At 47.2% G+C, this 20,004-nt stretch overlaps 1 protein-coding gene and 1 non-coding gene across 8 annotated transcripts in view; one reads left to right on the forward strand and one right to left on the reverse strand.

Annotated features, from left to right (window-relative positions):
* Arsg (arylsulfatase G) overlaps window positions 1-20,004 on the forward strand; it is a 131,677-nt gene that overhangs the window by 56,590 nt on the left and 55,083 nt on the right. Inside the window, exon 1 of one of the 7 annotated variants that reach the window (XM_021176938.2) lies at window positions 17,550-17,645. The exons of the other annotated variants lie outside the window; for them this stretch is intronic. Within the exon in view, the coding sequence (XP_021032597.1) occupies window positions 17,605-17,645 (41 nt within the window). The 5' untranslated portion in view covers window positions 17,550-17,604. Of the gene's footprint in view, window positions 1-17,549; window positions 17,646-20,004 lie in introns of those variants that run through there. 7 annotated transcript variants of the gene reach the window in all.
* LOC115032612 lies at window positions 4,217-4,327 on the reverse strand. Its single transcript, XR_003838254.1, has one exon. It is a non-coding gene; the product is annotated as a U6 spliceosomal RNA (small nuclear RNA).

Consider the following 20,004-nt stretch of genomic DNA (forward strand, 5'->3'; position numbering starts at 1 on the left):
CCTAGATGGTAATGAATCTTTGATGGAAAAAAAGAGGAAAAGGGAACTGAAATATTAACCAATGGGGCCTTGGTGTCGGCCTGCTTAACCAAGCAGGAGATCAAAGAGGCCCATTCAATTGTCCCGGTGAGTTGTTCCTTAAGACTTAGGAGTGCAGTCATTCCACAATAAATCTCTAAGAGTGAGGAGGCCAGTTCTCACCTTATAGAGAGAGTTTCCTAATGGCCAATAAAGATAAGAAAAACCTTTTGAAGTGGGGGAGGGTGTGTGTGTGTACCCAGAACAGAAACCACTGCCCATCCCCCTCGCTGGGGTGCATTCAGGATGAGCCGGGTGTAACAGAGTTGGCAGCTTAAAGCTAGCACAGCCTTCCGTGTTGGTCCCCAAGAGAAAGGAAGAAGGATCTGTGCTGAGCTTCTTGCCTTCTGCTTGGTAACCTTAGAGGGACACTGGGGTTCTAGGAAGACAGAGGCGCTTTGGTAAAAAGAGCTAGGGAGGCAGAAATCTGTTATAGCTACTTTCTGGTGTTAGTGATGAAACACCTAACAAACCACAAGGAAAGATGAGGTTACCTTGGCACACAGTCTGAGGGCATAGTCCATCGTGTCAGGGAGTCTGAGGCCGCCGGCCATGGGCAGGAAGCAGAGCAGAGTGGGCTTGCTCAGCCCCGTTCCCTTTTACTCGGTCCGGAACCCCAGGCTATGGAATGGCGCTGCTCACACTTGAAGATGGTTCTTCCCACCATCAGCTAACCTAATTTTAAAAAATCCCTCGCAAGCAAGCTAAGGGTTCTGTTCCCATGGTGATGCTAAATCCTGCTGAGGTGACAGTCAAGATGAATTGCCATAGGCCCCAATGTTGAGACCTTAAAGGCGAGTCTTAGCCAGACAAAGGAGGGACATGGTACTTTGGGATCAGCAAATGGATAGAGTATTCTAGAATACTGGGAATGGTTCAAAATGTTAGCAGGGAGGGCAAAGGAACTGAAAGACCCACAACGTGAGGACTNCCCCACGTTCTGACTCAGGAGAGGCGACACCCCAAAATCACCGACAAGAAACGGTCTTGCTGCAAATTGCAAGAGGATTTTTATTCAAGAGCGCTCTCGGGCCCATGGTCATACACCACGCAGGGGTAGAGTACCATGGTGCCCCGAGTAGCTGAGTAAGGGGATATTTAAAGGAAGAAACCACAACTCAAGGGGGTGGGGAGGGCGTTGTTGGAAAATACCAAAAATACCAGTTAAGAGTCACAAGGAAGTGTAAAGTCACAAATGTCACAAGGAATACTTGGTAATTGTGAGGGTTATTTCTCAAGACAGTTTTTAAGAGCCCCTAACAATCTAAGAGCCCCCTAACAATAGCACAATTGCATTGCAGGTTCTCGTAATGGTCTGGGTGGGTCAGGGTGACTTTCTTTGAATGAACACTTTTTGAACCCAGGAAGCGGGTGGGTGGAGGAAGGAATGCCACTATCTGTTTTATGACCAGCACCTGGAGCACTAAGCCACAAAGGCTACACTCCCAAGCCTGGGCCCCAAAGCCTCGAATTTTGCTATACTTCTTCAGAACATGTTGGGGGGCCCCTTCCAGGGGACAGTGTCATCCAGGGTGTTGCTGATGGAGAACCATGTGAGGTCCAGGAGGCACTGAGCTGTCCCAGCATGCCTTGCGATTGTGCATGCACATATATGCTCATAGTGGGAATGTGGAAAAAGGAGGTTCGCCTGGGACTGGACTCGTCTCCAGGAATCTTATTTGGAAACAACACACACACACAAACAAACAGAACTAGGCGGTGAATTAATGAATGGGGCAAGGGATGAACAGTGAACCACAGTCACCACCTTTACCCACTTCTTGCCTGTAGTGGTCAGTAGGTCTGTGTATCCTTTAACTGGGTGGTTTGATGTAACAGTGTTCTTTGGAAAGGCTCTGTCATCTTCCCATTTAAGAGAAGGTGGTGTGGAGGCCGAACCAAACTGTCACTCTCTTTAGCTAAGTCATCTCTGTGGTTAGTACCTCCCAACCCTGTCCCCTTGACACACAAAACCACAACAGATGATCTTAAGAACCTATTTCCTTCCCTCCCTCCTCAGCCTTTAAATTATGAATGGGACAAAGGTAGTTTTTATTCCTGTCACATAGCAATTTAGACAGTTGCCATTGAGAGCCAGTCAAGTCATCTATTCTAAATTCTTTGTAAATGAAGGTTGGGCACGCTTGCAGCCTGCAGTGTGATGTCTCTCTGTGGCACTTTCCAGCGCTCTTTCTCTAATTCTAATACACATAATTTATGCAACGGCAAGTTGCTTGGCTACTGCCTAGCTGTGTCTTAATTTGTACTGATTTTCTTGCTAGCAGCCTGCTGTAATGTCTGGCCTCCCATTTCCAGCTTTGCTTTACAATGTATCCGCAGACTTTAATGAGAACCCCTGTTGGCGAACTGGCCTGAGCCTGCCCAGATAGACTTGGAGAAGAACAACCACGGCAAAAGAAAGCGTCCCAAATAACAAGGCTGGGTTAATGCTTATTCATTAGTCCCCAGCAAATGGGCATGGTGGCCTTGGAGGGATGGGGTGGGAAGGTAGCACATGGGCCGTGTCTTAAAGCTGTGCGTTTTAGGGAAGTGGAGAGATGGGTACTGGCCAGGCTTTCCTAGCCGCTTGTGTTTTCTCTTTTGAAGATTTTTTTTTTCATGTGCCAGATATTGTTGGAGGAGCCTCACTCCACCAAGGTGGTGCTTCTGGGGCCAGAGTTGCCATCAGCCATCCCTTCTGTCTAGAACCCACAGTCTGTAAAGGAGCTCAAAGCTACATCTTGCTGGGGACACGTGTGTGCTGTGGTGCTCTACAAGAAGGTGACATTAATATGTCCACAGAGACATCACGCTCGGGACAGCAGTTACGGATGAGCAAGCTGGAATAACAATTAATCAAGATATTTCCTTCCCCGGCCCACTTTATTACCTCTGGCTGATATAATAAATACATACAGGGTGTGGCTTAGGCAATCGTTTCTCTCTGTGATGGAACCTGAGAACGCACATGACTTCTTTGTGGGAGTGCTTCCTGGTGCACACACTGGAAGAGTGCTGTGTGTGTGTTTTCTGTTCTCCCGCACCGCAGCAGAGCTGTCTACCTTCTCAGTGAGCCACCAGGTTCCCGTTCTCCATTACTGACACTACAGTTCAAGTCTCCATAGCTGTACTGTGGCCCAACCCAGCTCAGCCAGTGCACGAACCAAAAAATACAGGCTCGGCTCAAGGACTTCGCCTGGGGAGAGGGGCTGTTTCAGCTTGCCCATTCTCTCTCAAGTGCCTCCATGAGACAAGAAATGTGGCTTTTCCTCTCCCGAGGCTACATCCTTCTGTCTTGAGAGCACGGGAGAAAGGAGTTATTTCCCGTCCTGATTCAGAAAATGCCAGACTTAGCTTTGTTGTGTTGTATTCTATAACAAGGTATCATTCTCTAGTCTAAGCTCACCTGGAACTTACCATGTAGCCCAGGCTGGCCTTGAACTTACAGCATTCCTCTCGCTTCAGTGCCCCAACAGTGTGAACCACCACATTTGGCCTCTGGGTTGGATTCTGAATAATCCTGTTTGGGTCCTGGGCTCAACAAGGTCAGTGGAGGTCATGCTGCTCGATTGGTTCAGGGAAGGTCCTGAGGCCACAGTGTGTCTACGAGTGTGTGCCTGTGTGTATGTGTGGCAGGGGGCAGACACCAGCAGATCCAGGAGTCACATGGAGGGTAGGGGACTCTTAGGGCCTTGGTACAGATGTTGACAGAGGAGTGCACACTCCAGCTCCTAGAGTCACAGGCTCCTAGAGTCAAAACCAAGGCTAGCCCTCCAGGGTTCAAGGCTAGCCCTCGGGGGTTGAAGCAAAGACTGTGAGAACGATAGGTTTGTGTGGGTAGCTGGGACTCTGAAAGGGCAAGGCAAGGGATGAGCCGAGTTATTCTTCCAATCTTCCTTCCTGTTAAGATGTATACTTCAGCTTTTCAAGTTTTCATAGTGTATGTATTGTATGCTGAACATATTTCCCCTCATAGCCCTATTTTGCTTCCCTGGGCCTGTTTGTCCCCCTAAACTAACTCTCTCCTCTTTAATATCTAATATTAATAATATATATGTGTGTGTGTGTATTGTGTCTTCCTTGTCTGTGCCAGTCTTGTTGGATACGGAGGTCAAATCTACACCTGGGTTATTGTGAAAACTATTCAGCATGCTTCACAAATTTGCATGTCATCCTTGCAGCAGCAGGAGGCCATGCTAATCTTCTCTGTATTGCTTGAATTTAGTATGTGTGCTGCTGAAATGAGCATTCTCCTGTGGTCCAGGCTTGCCTTGAACTCACTGTGCTGTAGCCAAGGATGTCCTTAAATCTCTCACCCTCCTCCTGCCTTCACCCCACACGAGGTAGGCATGCTCCATCACACCCAGTCTGCATGCTTTGTGTGGTGCTGGATGTCAGACTCAGGGCTTCGTGCACATCAGGCAAGAGCTCTGCCCCTGAGCTCTGTCCCCAGCCCATTTTGTCTTTTTAAGACAAGGTCTCACTGGGTGGCATGCCTTTAGTCTCAGCACTTGGGAGGCAGAGGCAGGCATATCTCTTGAGTTTGAGGACAGATGGTCTACAGAGCAAGTTTCCAGGACAGCCCTCTCACCCTAGCTAAAGACAAGGTCTCATTGTTGCATTGTTGGGTCTTGAACTTCCATCCTCCATAGTCTTCCAAGTAGTGTAGACCGTAGGCCTGTGCCACTCGCCCTGATAGCTGCTTGTCCCTCAATGCTTTTGAGTAGCTGGAAACCCTAGAAATTGGCCATCCTGTAGGCTGGATGATCAAGGTGTTTTGAACACGCTCCTTCAAAAGTGTTGGCAGGATTCCTCAGTTTCTTCCGGCTTCTGCTGGCTTCAGGCCACCTGGACTGATGGTGACCTCACAGGAATCTGTGTCCCTTTTCATGTGACATCCTCCCTCTCTACGTGTCTGGCTCTTTGCACACTGTCTTCTCTCTTGCCTCTCTTTGAACACGGACATCAGTTAAACTAGGTAAGGACCCACTCTACTCCAGTATGATTCTGCAGAAACTAGAGACACATACAATGGCCCTGCTCCCGCAGAGGTCCATTTGGGGATGCTGGGGTTTGAACTTCAGGAGATCTTTTTACAGTGGTGTGGATAGGGCTGCATACGTGCGTCTGCAGACAGACAGAGTTCAACCTCAAGTGTGAGTATTCAGGAGCTGTCCATTTTATTTTATTGATTGAAAAAATTATTTATTTAACCAGCTGTGATAGGGGTTATGGGTGTAGGTGTGTGCCTTTAATCCCAGTACTCAGAAGGCAGAGGCAGGAGGATCTCTGTGATGTTTGAGGTGCCTGGTCTACAGAGTGAGTTCTGGGACAGCAAGGGCTATACAGAGAAACCCTGTCTCAAAAAAACCAAATACCCGGGCAGTGGTGGCGCACGCCTTTAATCCCAGCACTTGGGAGGCAGAGGCAGGTGGATTTCTGAGTTCGAGGCCAGCCTGGTCTACAGAGTAAGTTCCAGGACAGCCAGAGCTATACAGAGAAACCCTGCCTCAAAAACAAAACAAAACAAAACAACAACAACAAAAACAAACAAAGAAAGAAATGGAATAAAATAAAATAAAAATAAAAATGCTTCTCGTGCCTGTGTCAGAGGACAATCTGTGTGAGTTATTTATGTCGTGTACATCTCAGCTCACAGTCAGGTTGCTAAGTGTGGCAGGCTTTAACTGCTCAGCCCTCTTGCTGGCCCCAAATTAATTAATTAGTTAATTAATTTCTTACTTAAAAGATGACATTTATTTTACTATTTATTATTGGCTAGTCTTCCCCTAACCAGAATGTCCCAATTTATTTATTTATTTATTTATTTATTTATTTATTTATTTAGTGCCAGGGTCTTTCATGAGGAGCTGGGGTTCTCTTAGACTAAACTTGGCTGGACTGGCTGGCCATACCCAGAGGTCCTCCTGTTTTTACCCCTGCAGGGCTGGGATGGCTTTTTATGTGGGTTCTGGGGACCAGACTCAGGCCTCACACTTTCATGGCAGGATCGGCACTGACTGAGCTGTCTCCCCAGCCCTCAGTCTGTCTTTGCTGAGGGACATAACTAACTTGTGTCAGTCAGCGAGGGCTCAGGATTCTGAAACTGTAGGTTGAGGCAGAGCGCAGTGGGTTCTGATGAATGAGCAGACGTTAGACACTGAAGAGGTGGGGACCAGAGGTGGGCTGTCTGGTCAGCATGCTGAAATGGAGCACAACGTGGAGTTCAGGAGTGCTACCCTGTGGATTCTTGATGTCAGCACTGAGAGGAAGAGTCAAGAAGTCACATACAAGGCTGGAGAGAGAGAGAGAGAGAGAGCTTAAAGGCACTTACTGAGAAAGTTGATTACTGAAGTTTAATCGTTGGAACTCACGTACAAGTGGAAAGAAAAATAAAAAGTGTGCACTCGGTGGCACACACCTTTATTCCCAGTGCTTGGGTGGCAGAGGCAGAAGTAGAGGCAGGGGCAGGGGCAGGGGCAGGGGCAGGGGCAGGGGCAGGGGCAGGGGCAGGGGCAGGGGCAGGGGCAGGGGCAGGGGCATCTCTGAGTTCAAGGCCAGCCTGGTCTACATCAAGAAAGAGGAGGAGGAAGGGGAAGGAGGAGGGAGGAGAAAGGAAGAAAGGAAGAAGAAAGAGGGAGGAGGGGAAGGAGGAGAGAGGAAGGGGAAAGAGGAAGAAGAGGGAAGGAGGAGGGTAGGGGAAGGAGAAAGGAGGAGGGAGAAGGAAGGAAGGGGAAGGAGGAGGAGGAAGAAGGAGGAGGAGGAGAAGAAGAAGAAAATGGTAACCAACCCCACAAATTGTCCTCTGACCACCCCCCACCCCATCCCAGCACCAACAAGAGTTTTTAAAGTGATGCACATGGCCAGGAGTGGTGGTGTAGTTCACACTTTTAATCCCAGCACTTGAGAGGCAGAGACAGGCATCTCTCTGAGTCTGAGGACAGTCTCCTCCACATTGTGTGAGTTCCAGGCCAGCCAGGGCTACACAGAGAGACCGTCTCCAAGCAAAGGATCTGTATACTTGAAGCTCGGGTCTCAGTTTCTAGTTGGTTGACTGAAGTAGGTGGACTTGGGGGTTTGAGATGAGGGCAGCATGGCTTCTCTGTGCCCAGCTTGTGGAAGAAACACAAGGCCTGGTGCAGGCTCACCAGCAGCTAAGTCACACTTGTTCCTGGAATGCCGCTTGCTCATGTGTGAGGAGGTCCCTACGGGTATCATACAGGCAATCTAACTGCTCAGAGATAAGAATGAAAACCCGGTGCAGAGTGAGTCAGACTTCAGGGAGTCTAACAACAAGCTGCTTATTCCCAGTGTGTTTAAGCCCAGAGTAATTTGTCAAAAAAGTTGTCTGGTGTGACACAATCCCCGTTGCACAAGGGAGGGTAATTACACTGAAACGCAGTTTCTTCCAAGAAGATGGATTCTAGAGCTATGCTACCGTTTCTAGCTTAGGTGCCTTAGAGTCTAGTCTGTTCTCAAGTTATACAGATAGCTTAGAGGCCATTCAGACCATTAGCCACCTCTGATCCTGGTTGTGGGAGATTTATATGGCCTGGCCTGACAGATAACACAGATTACCTGGCTATTAGCCGCTTCTGGCTCTCAGCTGTCTGGATGGAAGAACGGGTTTTTCATCTTTTCCATAGGAAAGACAATCCTATGTGCTTCACATTCTTGATTTCCCTGGAGATCTGGGGGCACAAGGACCTCCATGCTATGCTGCCAGCACTCATGCCTGCCCTGTTCACTTCTGCATCCTCTCCCTTACACCGTTCTGGAATGATCTCTGTTTCCATGTTTGACCAGGGCTGTCGACCGACGACAAGACGAGGTTTGCAAGCCCACTGTGTGCCCGGTGCTCTGCTGACTGTGTTATATCCTTCATCTCCTCGGATCTCTCACGTAACTGAGTGAGGGGAATCCAACCCCACTCATCTTCCAGAAGAAGAGGGGCTTTTAGAGCAGGTTCCCCGTCGAGCCCCCTCTTAGCAAGGGCTCCTGATCTGCATCCATGCTTCTCAGTGCTTTTAGCCTCAGTCTCCTGTCTCACCTTCTGCAGGCAAGTCTGTGGGGGCATCTTCTTGATTAACAGTTGATATGGGAGGGTCCGGCATTCTGTCAGTGCTGACCCTGGGCAGTTGTCAGGCTCAGCAAATCTGCCGGAGAGAGCCAGTAAGCAGTGTTCCTCTGTGGTTTCTGCTTCAGTTTCTGGCTCTAGGTTTCTGCCTTGGATTTCTTTCCTTTCCTTTTTAAAAATGATTTATTTATTTATTATATGGAAGTACACTGTAGCTGTCTTCAGACACTCCAGAAGAGACAGTCAGATCTCGTTACAGATGGTTGTGAGCCACCATGTGGTTACTGGGATTTGAACTCAGGACCTTCAGAAGAGCAGTCAGTTGCTCTCAATCGCTGAGCCATCTCACCAGCCCCTGCCTTGGATTTCTGCCCTGACATCTATTGGTAATGGATTGTGACCTGACTCTTTCCTCCCTAAGTTGCCATATCATTTGGCAATTCAGAAGCAGAAATGTTAGGGCGTGCTGGGGAGAAGGGATCGGGAGAGGGAGGGAGAGATTACAGGTTTTGTTGTTTTCTTTGGAGACAGGGTCTTGCTATGAAACCTAGACTTGCCTTAGAACTCAGTCTGCAGCTCGCACCAGTATTAGGGACGCTCTTGCTGCCATCCTCCACGCTCTGGGTTTCGGGTGTGCCAGGCTTACGTTATGCTTTGTCGTGAGAGGTGGTGGTGTTTCCGGAGCTACAGAATCCTAAAGAGGACTAACAGGTGTTCGAGACACATAACAAAAAGATAATCAGGCATACTTGCTGAGGAGAGCAAAGCAGAACTACCTGGAACCTCAAGACCCACAGCCATTTCTCTCTGGCTCTGGGAAGCCCAGACTGATGCTTTGAGGCAGCCCTGAATTTGCAGGCGTGTTGTCTAGGCCGGTGCACAGAGGCCTAGACTTAGAAGTCTTGCTGCCGTCACGATGAATGGCTAGTGGGTCTCTGGCTCTTTTCATTTTCCCTTGGGCACTATGAATTGTGCAGCGGATCCCACTGTGCTGGATGTAGAAATGACACTAGCAAGCTCGGGTCATTCCACTCAGAACTACGTATCCAAAACAGAATAGATCCCGGGGCAACGGATGCTTATGACTTAATGTGTGTGAAGTGCTTGGAAACGTGCCTAGGGTTATAAGGGGTATTTTGTAAGCATCTGAGGTGAGGCTTATCAGAATAATCGTGAGGACCACTTGCAGTGTGAGCTAGGTCCTTGTATGTCAGTCTCAAGAGGGAAGGAAGAATGGGTGGTTTGTTTAGAAGAAAACGTGCGAGCCTTGGGTGAAGTTGTTTGGATTGATTAGGACAGCCAATCATAGTTGCCCGCCATATCGGCACCCAAGGTTTCGCTCAGGAGTTTGAGCCCTGGGATCCTAATATGTGTGGGCTGCTGGAAGTATTTTGAATAAACCCTGCTTAAAATGTCATCCCGGGCACCTGGATACCCGGGGAAGGAAGAGCACAGGTACATTTTCCTGAGCCCCCAGGAGACTGAGGGGCCAGACGGGATGTACTGGCAGATGGAGCTCCCTCATTATGAGTCCAGGATCTCCCGGAAGATCCGGAGGGAGAGCCACACCAAGTTTTATGCAAACCTGGCAGTGTGTATCAGCACAGGCACCGCTCCTGACCTCATTCTGTCTCAGGGAGGCATCATAGGAGGTATCATGTGGCCTGCTGCCAAGAGTGGAGCGTTAGGACTGGAACACGCACGCTTCCTGACCAGCGGGCCTGGGATCTCACGGCACAGTTGTCTGAGGGATCCCGAGGAGATTCTCCTCTTTGCCATTTGTCCCTTTAATAAAAATGGTTTCAGGCTGGGGGAGATAATAAAGCTGAGCTGACAATGTGTTTGAGTTTTATCTCTAGAACCCATATTTAAAAAAAAAATCCAAGTATGGTGGTGATCCATACAAACATGCACATACATGAATATGAACAGCACATACATAGATACAGTTTTAGGGACAGGTGTGGTGGCATGAGCTTGTAATCCCAAAATTCAGGAGGGGTAGACAGGGCAATGTGATTAGGCTAGCGTGGGCCACATAGAGATTGTCAGGCCACCCTGGGCTATATAGTGAGAACCTGTCTCTCTCTTTTTTCTTTCCTTTTCTTTTTTAAAAAAGGAGTCTGATTAGGAATTAACCAGTCTTCTGGGAAGGAGGCCTGGGTCTCTGTAGTGAGAAAGACTTGGTTATAATGTAACAAACTCAGATATGTTATAATGTAGACAAATGCAGAAGGTGCTGGCATTGTCCAATCAGAATGTATTTCATAGTCTTATTTTGGTTACTCCCATGGTGGCAGTGTGTGTGTGTGTGTGTATGTGTGTGTGTGTGTCCAAATATTGTGAAGTAAGAGAGCAAGACACTGACTTGCAGTGGAACCGGCATAACTGACTGTCTCGACCTCTCCTCCACATGTACTGGGCTTCAGACAGCAGTCATTTTGTTGCGGCTCAGGACCCGCTTACCTGGACATCTGTCACTCTCAATGTGTTACTGAAGGTCACTGGGTACAATTCAGCAAGCAGGTAGACAGGACAGGGGTCTGGGGACAGCCTCGTTCACAGGGTTGCTGTCTCTATGGTGATGACCTCAGCTGAGGTCACTGGCCGGAACATCTACAGACAGCCTTTCCAGTATGGTGGTCTCATGATATCCCCACTTCCTATATGGTGGCTCACTGAGTGTTTCGAGAGAGAAAGAGCAGAGCCCAGAGACTGGGTAGTATAGCTTCTCTGTTAGTAACCAGATTCAAGGGAGGGGACATAAATCCTACCTCCCGAAGGGAGGTGTGTCCAATTGGTGGCCAGCTTCAAACTGCCCTATGTAGAATAGCAGAGAATTAGGGTTCTGTGCTATTGGGAATATGTCAAAAGCTGTGTGGTTGCCCGGAGGCTGAGAAGCCAGCTCCATGCAGGATGGTACGCCATTTACTTTTCATTCTTCTTAAAAAAAAAATGTACTTACTGGTTTATTTAGACCTACAGTTTCAAAGGGGACAGTTCCATCATAGTTGGTGGCAGGAGGGGCTCTGTTGGTGGCAGCGGGAACTTGACACTGGACTGTTCACATCCTGGCTGACCGGGAAGCACAGGATAGTCTGGAACAAGAGTCGCTGCAACCTTCTGAGGCTCACTCCTGAGGATCTACCTCCAGCAGCCAGGACTAATGTCTAAAGAATGGTTCTCACTCTTCCTAAGGCTGCAATCCTTTAATACAATTTGCCATGCTGTGGTGAACCCCCCAACCATAAACTTATTTTCGTTGTTATTTCATAACTGTAATTCTGCTACTGTTATGAATCTTCTGGGTCCCTGGCTCCTGTCACAGCCTATGGGGAACATTCTAGATTCAAACCACAACATGCGAGGTTGTCCCCTTCTTTGCTGATCATGGTATGACCAAGGCCTTCACTTACACATAAGTAAGTAACTTTGTCAGTGAGGCCTGACATCCAGACCAGTAGGAACCTCGACCCCTCCTGCAAGGATTTCTGGGTATTTTTCTCTCAATCTGTAGGAGTTTATTTATTATTTCTTTCTTTATTTAAACACAAAAAGCTATTTACATGGCACCAACTGGCCACTGGAAGCTGTTAGAACCAGTGACCGTTCAGTGACATTTAATGCAGGTCCCCTGAGACCACTGCTTCACTCTAAAAGAAAAGCCCTCACCCATACCTCACTCTGGCAAGCTCCTGGCATGTGCAAGGTTTCTGCACCTCCCTGCATTTACACACTTCAGACAGAAACGCACGCATCAGTAGGTGGGATTTCCTGTCTAACTCCTCTTACCCATTACTATTTCTTTGTGTGTGTCTAGTGTTGTAGATTGAATTCAGGATCTTAAGCAGTCACAATGGCAACTGTGTTTCTTTTTTATGTGTTGTGGGGCAGTGAGCTGTGCACAGACAGCCTGGTCCTCAGCTGAGCACAGGCCTGGAACCCTGGTGACCCTAAGGGATGTAAGGTGTTCAGCCACACCTCCTGGGCCCCTGGCTCCTGTCACAGCTACAACCGCCCCCAGCCTCCCCTCCACCCCCAACGCAGAGAGGTATGTGCCATCAGTCAAATAGGCAATGCCCCAAGCTCCTGGTATTCTGTCTGGACTCTACCCCCACAGTTACCTGGCAACAGCCAGGTATGCTCCTCCCCACAGTTACCTGGCAACAGCCAGGATGGTCCAGCCCACTATAAAAGGAGCTGCTTGCCCCCTCCTTACTCTCTTACCCTCTTATTCTCTTGTTCCTTTGCTCCCCTCTCTCTGCCTTCCTTTCCTCCCTCTTTCCACGTGGCCATAGCTGCCCTCTACTTCTCTACTTGCCCCCTCTCTTTGCCTTTCTACAATAAATGCCTTAAAACCATGGACTGCCTCTTCTCATCGGGACCACCGTGCAGGAGCAATGGAGCAGGTCTTCCCCTAATGAGCTGTGCATCTAACCTCCTGCCAGGAGGCCTCCCTGTGCTCCAGCCACAACCGCCAGCCAAGCCATGCAACCCACCTGCCGAACCAGCAGCCTGAGCTAACCAGACTCTCTCCTCTCCACAGTAACCTGCCAGAGCTCTCCTCCTACCCTTTTCCCTTCGGCCCTGGGCCAGAGTCTGTCTGAGGGTCCCCACCTGTTCTCAGCTCTTCCTCAACATTCAGAGGTGTCTGGGATGTCGGAGAGAACCTGTAGTTCCCTGGCCTTCGTGTGGTCCAGGGATCCCAGAACCGGCTCTTCCATGGTGCCCAGGGGCATCTGTGGTGCCAGAGAGTCAGAGACAGACTCTGACAGGTCTTTGGGAACCTCAGATTGTGTGCTCCTCAACCCTGGAGCACCAGTGGTGGCCTGGGGTCTGTGCAATCAAACTCCCTGTGTCTGCCTCACCCAGCAACCCTAACCCCAAGTGGACTCAGGACCCCATTTTTGTCCCACAATATGTTATAGGTGTTTTGCCTTCATGTTATATCTGTGTTACATATATAAGCCTAGTGACTGTAGAGGCCAGAGGAAGACTTCGGGTCCCTGGAAATGGAATTACAGATGGTTGGAAGAGCAGCAAATGCCCTTAGCCTCTGAACCATCCCTCAAGTTACCAAATGTTTATGATTTTAAAGATGCCTGGCTTGAGTGTCTTTTTCTTCCCTTAAAAATGAAGGAGTTGGGGGCTGGAGAGATGGCTCAGTGGTTAAGAGCGCTGACTGCTCTTCCAAAGGTCCTGAGTTCAAATCCCAGAACCACGTGGTGGCTCACAACCATCTATAACGGGGCATGATGTCCTCTACTAGTGTGTCTGAAGACAGCAACAGTGTACTCATATGTATAAAATAAATCATTTTTTTTAAATGAAGGAACTAAAGGGCGGTGAGATGGCTCAGTGATTAGCGTTGCCTGTCAGCAGGCCTGACAACCTGAATTCAGTCCTGGGATCTACAAGGTTGGAAGCCATTCCACGCATTGTAACATGCCTGTGCTCCATCCTGGATGCAAAATAAATAAATGAAGGCAATGAGAAAAGGAAAGAGAAACAAGCAAAGGTGTCCACAGTCTTGGAATGAAGCTCTCTTCCGGATGTCAAGGTCACTGTGAAGGGCAGGGATGCTGAGTCTTGTTTGCTTTAGCTAGTCAGGTGTCATCTCCATGGGGACGCCTCTGAGGAGTATGAAAATATTAGAGACTCATAGGTTTTAGCTCACTAGGGGGTCGGTCCTGGCAGCCAGAAAGAGGCTGCATAAGTGATGCCCAACTGGAAGTGTTTTGTTTCTTTTCATGTGTGTGTGTGTGTGTGTGTGTGTGTGTGTGTGTGTGTGTGTGTGTGTGTATGTTGTATGCATAGGTGTGTGCATATGTATTTGGGAGCACACAGCCATGCATTGTGTGGTCAACGTCAGATAGCTTCCTCGATAGCTCCACACTTTGGCATTTGATTCAGAGTCTATACTGAACCTGGGCATTGCTGATTTGGCTAGGCTGGCCAATGAGCCCTCAGGACTTCCCTGTCACCTTTCCCCAACACTGGGATTACTGATGACGGACACCCTGCCCAGCTCTTGTGTGGGTGCTCCAAACACTTTACAAATGGAGTTATCTCCCTAGCTCCTACCTTGAGATGTTTCAATGTTACAATGTTACATTTCACCTTGAGATCTTTCGATGTTACATTTCAGTCCCCACTGTGAGCTAGCCACTCATACCAGTCAGTCTCAGCTTCCCTTCCATGCCAGTTATGACACCATGAAGACTGGAAATGGATTACATTATCCTTTAAGCTGCCTCTCCCTCCCTGCAGCAGGACCCCACAAAGCCTCTGTGGCAGCTACAGTCATTCTTGACTCAGTTCTCTGTAGTTTAAAAATCATAAAATTTATACATATAAATCTAAAGAGGATCCACCCAAGCATTTTGTTGTTCTGATTGTATCCATAACTCTACCTTTTTCTCCGAACCTTTGAAGGGTGAAAACACCACGCCCCTTCATCACAAACAGCAGAGTATCTGACTCTTCAGGTAAGAAGGTTAGAATTGGAGAGATGTCTCAAGGGTTAAGAGTGCTTGCTATTCCTGCAAAAGACCCAGCTTTGGTTTCCGGCATGCAAATGGTGATACATAACCTTCTGTACCTCCAGTTTCCAGGCATCTAATGTTGCCTTCTGGTCTCTGTCAGCACTACACACACATAGTGCACATTCCTACATACATGCAAGCAGAACGCTAATGCACATACAGTAAGTACATCTTTTAAAAAAAGTTCTTGTGGCTGGTTAGATGGCTCAGAGGGTAAGAGCGCTGACTGCTCTTCCAAAGGTCCTGAGTTCAAATTCCAGCAATCACATGGTGGCTCACAACCATCTATAATGAGATCTGACACCCTCTTCTGGTATGCCTAAAAGACAACTACAGTGTACTTACATATAGTAATAATAATAATAAATAAATCTTAAAAACAAAAAGTTCTTCCATGTGCCTATAGTGCCATTATTATACTAAAAATGCCCAACAGTTCCTTAATATCTAAAATCCACCTCACATTAAGATTTCCTTAGCTGTTCCTCAACCATGCTGTTAAGTCTACTTGAAGCAAGACCACTTCCCATTTGTTTCTGTCTCTGGTTTCCTTTAATGAAGACTGTTGCCTACCCCCAATCCCAGCTTTCTCCCTGGCTCTTTGGAGCAGCTGGACCTCTTGTCTGGAGACACCTGAACACCAGTTTGTTTCAGCATTTCCTTGTGGCATGGTTGACTCTGTTGTCCTCATAGCTGGATTTCCTGTAACCTGGAAATTAGATTCAGAAGGTTGATTAGATTCTGGCAAAGAGCTCTCGCTTTTATACACTTCATATTTCATCCCATTAGGAGGCATAAAAGGTCACAGGCAAATGATTAGCGATACTAACTCTAATCCCTTTATAAGGGAGCTAATTGCCAATTCTGTCCAATTTATAAATGGCTGTGTGGCAGTGTGACCCCATGTCCACTGGCTACCAGTTATTGTTTGGGAGCTTGCAGACCTGCTGTGCTTTGGGTGTGAGCTAGTTGTTGCTAGGAGTACTCTCCCTTGTCTCCTAGCAGAGACTGTGGGTCAGCCCAGAGGGTCAGGGCATGTGCCTAATTATTTTCCTTTAATTATGAATTTGTAGGCTCTGGGATTAGTAGTATGTTTTCCAGTACTGAAAAATGACTCTCTCTCTGTCTCTGTCTCTGTCTGTCTGTCTGTCTGTCTCTCTCTCTCTCTCTCTGTCTCTCTCTCTCTCTCTGTCTCTCTCTCTCTCTGTCTGTCTGTCTCTCTCTCTCTCTCTCTCTGTCTCTCTGTCTCTCTCTCTGTCTCTCTCTCTCTCTCTCTCTCTGTGTGTATATGTGTGTTGGTGTACTTTTTTTTAGCTTACTTTATTGGGTTCTATTATCTACCACCCATCCAACCCTTATTACATACCAATCCCTTCCAAACTAGGTGGGAGAGAAAGAAGATTAGAGGGGAAAGTGGCCATAGACCTCTTTAGACTACTTCTTGCTGATTAAGGGCGGTCCAGCTCCTTGGGGAAGTCCAATCTCCATTGTTAGTGTATCTCTAAGCAGCAATCCAGCAAAACGGCAAACCAGCAATCCAGCAATCCACCAATAGCAAAGACAGCAGCAGGGGTTGAGGGGTAGAGGGAGCAGTAATAGCCACAGGCCTTCTCAGGACTCTCATATTTATATCCTCTCAAGAGTCCCCAGAATTCCGAACTCTCTGCAGCTGGCAAAACCACACCCCTCCTACAGCACAAGACAAATCACAATCACCTGCTGTGAAGCAGCCTCTTATCCCCCACCCGGATTAAAGCAAAAACATACTCATAACATAACTGGGTTTTTAAAAGAAAATAAAATTTTCAACTACGTGTGTGTGTATGTGTTGTGTGTGTGTGCACATACAGACACATGAGTGTGCACACATGCACCTGTGTGCACATGCATGTGTGGAGATCCCACATAGGGCATTGTGCATGCAAGGCTGGCACTGTACCAATGAACTATGTCCTCCAGCATATACTTATTCTTCTGATGCTCAGGTTGTCTCAAACATTAGGCGTTGCTCCAAAAAGATATGATTCCTTTTCATGTGGGACGGTGTTGGAAAGAAAGACCGAATGCAGGTATATTCATTTTACTTGGGGTGAAAGGAGAAAGCAATGCTTCTTTCTTTCATTTTAGTAGCTAGGAAATATATATAATATTTAATATAAATATTTTAGAGAGAGCAAGAGAGAGCGAGAGAGTGTCTCTTCGTAGCCCTGGCTTCCTGGAACTTGCTCTGTAGACTAGGCTGGCCTCAAACTCACAGAGATCCACTTGCCCCACCCCCTCCTCCAAGTGCTAGGATTAAAGGCCTGCCATTCACCACCACACCAGGCCTGGCAATTTTTTTTTTTTAAGTTATGAACTCACAATGACACTTTCTTTCTTTCTAACTAAACTTTTTTTTCTTGTGGTACTGAGTTGAACTCAAGAGCCTCACACATGCTAGGTGATGCTAGTCTACCACTGAGCAATCACCCAACCCTGTCTTTAACACCTATATTATAGGCTTTCTTAACATCTTATGGCTCTTGTATTTTCTGACGGTGAAACTCTTGGGCTCCCTGTTAGGAACATTAATGTAATTGCTTATTTGCATTACTCTCTCCTACACATGAAATTGTCTCAAAAATCCCAGTACTAACTCTTTTAATAATGTAGCCACTGTGTAAAGTTTAAGATTTCCTTACACTGTACATTTTAGCTGTTCTTAGATTTTTATTTTCTATCCCACTGGGGTGGACAGGCAGAACACCAAGTACTAAAGTCACCTGAAATGATTGTCCCCTCGGGGCGTTCTTATTTAAAACATGTTGTGCACTGAGACTCAGTTGTTTCTGTTTTTTTTCCTCTCGTAGAGTCTGCTTTTCCTTTGAAGTTTAACTTTGAATTTTGCCCAGATCTGGCATCTACATGGTACAGAAATCAATCCTTAGAACAACATATATCCCCAGGTATCTTGGTCCTCTCCTCTAGGCCATTTCTCCTGTCCCTTGTGAGGAACTTTGTGCATTTTATTATTAAGACCCGTTTCGGCTTTCCTTTTGTATCTATCAGTTATGTAACATAAGCAAGGACGGTTTCTTTTGTCTCACAGTTTAAGGTCTCCAGACCATGCTGTCAGAAAGGTGTGATGGGAGGAATATGAGGCATCTGGCCATGTTGTGTTCTCAGGCAGGAATCAGAGCAAGGTGAATTCAGTCATGGACCGCGCCAGCCATATTAACGCTGGGTCTTCCTTGCTCGTTTGAGCATTCCTGGAAATACGGTCACAGACATACCCAGGGGTTGTCTCCTAAGTGGTTCTAAATGCTACCAAATCGACAACAAACTGTTTATGTAATGCCTGCCCTTGTGATTTTTCAGAGTGTCCCCTACAGCGTCATCTTTCAGATTCTAGTCTGGGTCCCTCCCACTCTGTGGATCCCCTTGCTAAGCTTGGATCCTTAGTGAGTCCTTTCTTCCTGTCAGTTCTAAAATTCTCTTGTCACCCTCCCCTTATCTCTGTCATGAGTTTGGGGTTTTACACACTCTCATTCATTGTTGCTCTTTAAGCTACTCCACACTTGGCTTTCTTTAAATTACTTTTCTTTTTATGTTTACTTATTTTATGTGTAGGAGTATTTTGCCTGCGTACATGCCTGTACACCTTGTGTGTGCTTGGTACCTTCAGGGTCCAGAAGAGGGGCTCGGATCTTCTGGGACTGGAATTACAGATGGTTGTGAACCACCATGTGGGGGCTGGAAACAGGTTGTGTGTTCCTTAAGGGTGGGGCCATGCCTAGAATTTTAAAGAACATGTTTATATTACATTTTATTTATTTTGTGGACATGTTGGGGGTAGTGTCATATGCCTGCTGTACCCCATGTAGAGGTCAGAGGATAACCTGTAGGAACTGGTTCTCTTTTCTACCATGTGCATCCTCTCAGAAATTGAATCCAAGTCACCAGCCTTGGTGGCATGCACGTAGAGCGTCCATGGAGCTCTAGAATTCTTTCATACTTTCCCATGGTATCTAAAGTAGGCATGGGAACTCAATCATACATAATAGAGCCAGGCAGTTCTTGTTGTTAGCAGTGGTTACATTCCGCATGCCCACAGATAGATACTGCAACCTTATTCTGACTGGAAACACAGAGCTACATTCCTGTGAGCCCCAGGATGCAACATTTTTACCAGTCAGTTCATTCATAAACTTGTTTGATGTGTGATTCTCTTTGAAGATACCTTGTTTGTTTAATACATACTTCTGAGTCATTAGCTGTTGCACCCAGCCAGCTGAGCTGTAGCTCATTCCTGCACAGCTCCGGGAACATGCACGTCTTCTTTGAAAAGCACATCACAGCTTTCTTGTGCAGGGGGTGGGGTAGGGATTGCACACAGGGAAGTTACCCACAAAAATATCATTAGAAAAGTAAAAGTCATGGTGCCAAATAGAGAGGTCAGAAGACACTAATAGCCTCAGAGCTGAAACAGGTTGGCAGAGTCACTTTGTCTGTTTTGCCTGACCTCAATAAGGAATGTATGCATTGAAGCAAGTCTCTCTCTCTCTCTCTCTCTCTCTCTCTCTCTCTCTCTGATGTTTGCATGTATGTATCATTTGCATGTGCATGTGTTCATGTGTGTGTGCAGCTGTGTGTGCATATAGAGGCTATAAATTGATGTCAGGTGTCCTTTTAGATTGTTCTCTCTTCCTTTTTACAAATGTTTTCCTTGCATCTATTTTGTGTACTGCTCTTGGCATGCTTATGCCATGCTGTGCATGTGGAAGTCAGAGGACAGCTTTGGGGAGCCAGTGTAGGTCTTGAGGACAGAACTCAGATCATCAGACTTGGTGGCAAGGTGGCAAGCACATTTACTTATGGGACTATCAATCTGGCCCTAACTTGGTTTTGTTGTTGTTGGTGGTGGTGGTGGTTTTTGGTTTTTCGAGACAGGGTTTCTCTGTGAAGCCCTGGCTGTCCTGGAACTCACTCTGTAGACCAGGCTGGCCTCGAACTCAGAAATCCTCCTGCCTCTGCCTCTCAAGTGCTGGGATTAAAGGCGTGCACCATCACTGCCCGGCTCCTAAATTGTTTTTTAAAACAGAGTCTCTCACCAAACCTGGAGTTCCCTTCTTCAGAGAGACTAGAAGGCTGGCCATTGACCTCAGGGCATTTTCCCATCTCTACTTCCCTGGCACTAAGATTATAGACATGTGTTGTGTTGTTACATGTTGTATGCCTGTGTTGTGTTGTTATGTGTTGTATGCCTGTGTTGTGTTGTATGCATGTGTTGTGTTGTTATGTGTTGTATGCCTGTGTTGTGTTGTT

The sequence above is a fragment of the Mus caroli genome, chromosome 11, assembly GCF_900094665.2.
Source record: "Mus caroli chromosome 11, CAROLI_EIJ_v1.1, whole genome shotgun sequence".
NCBI lineage: Eukaryota > Metazoa > Chordata > Mammalia > Rodentia > Muridae > Mus > Mus caroli.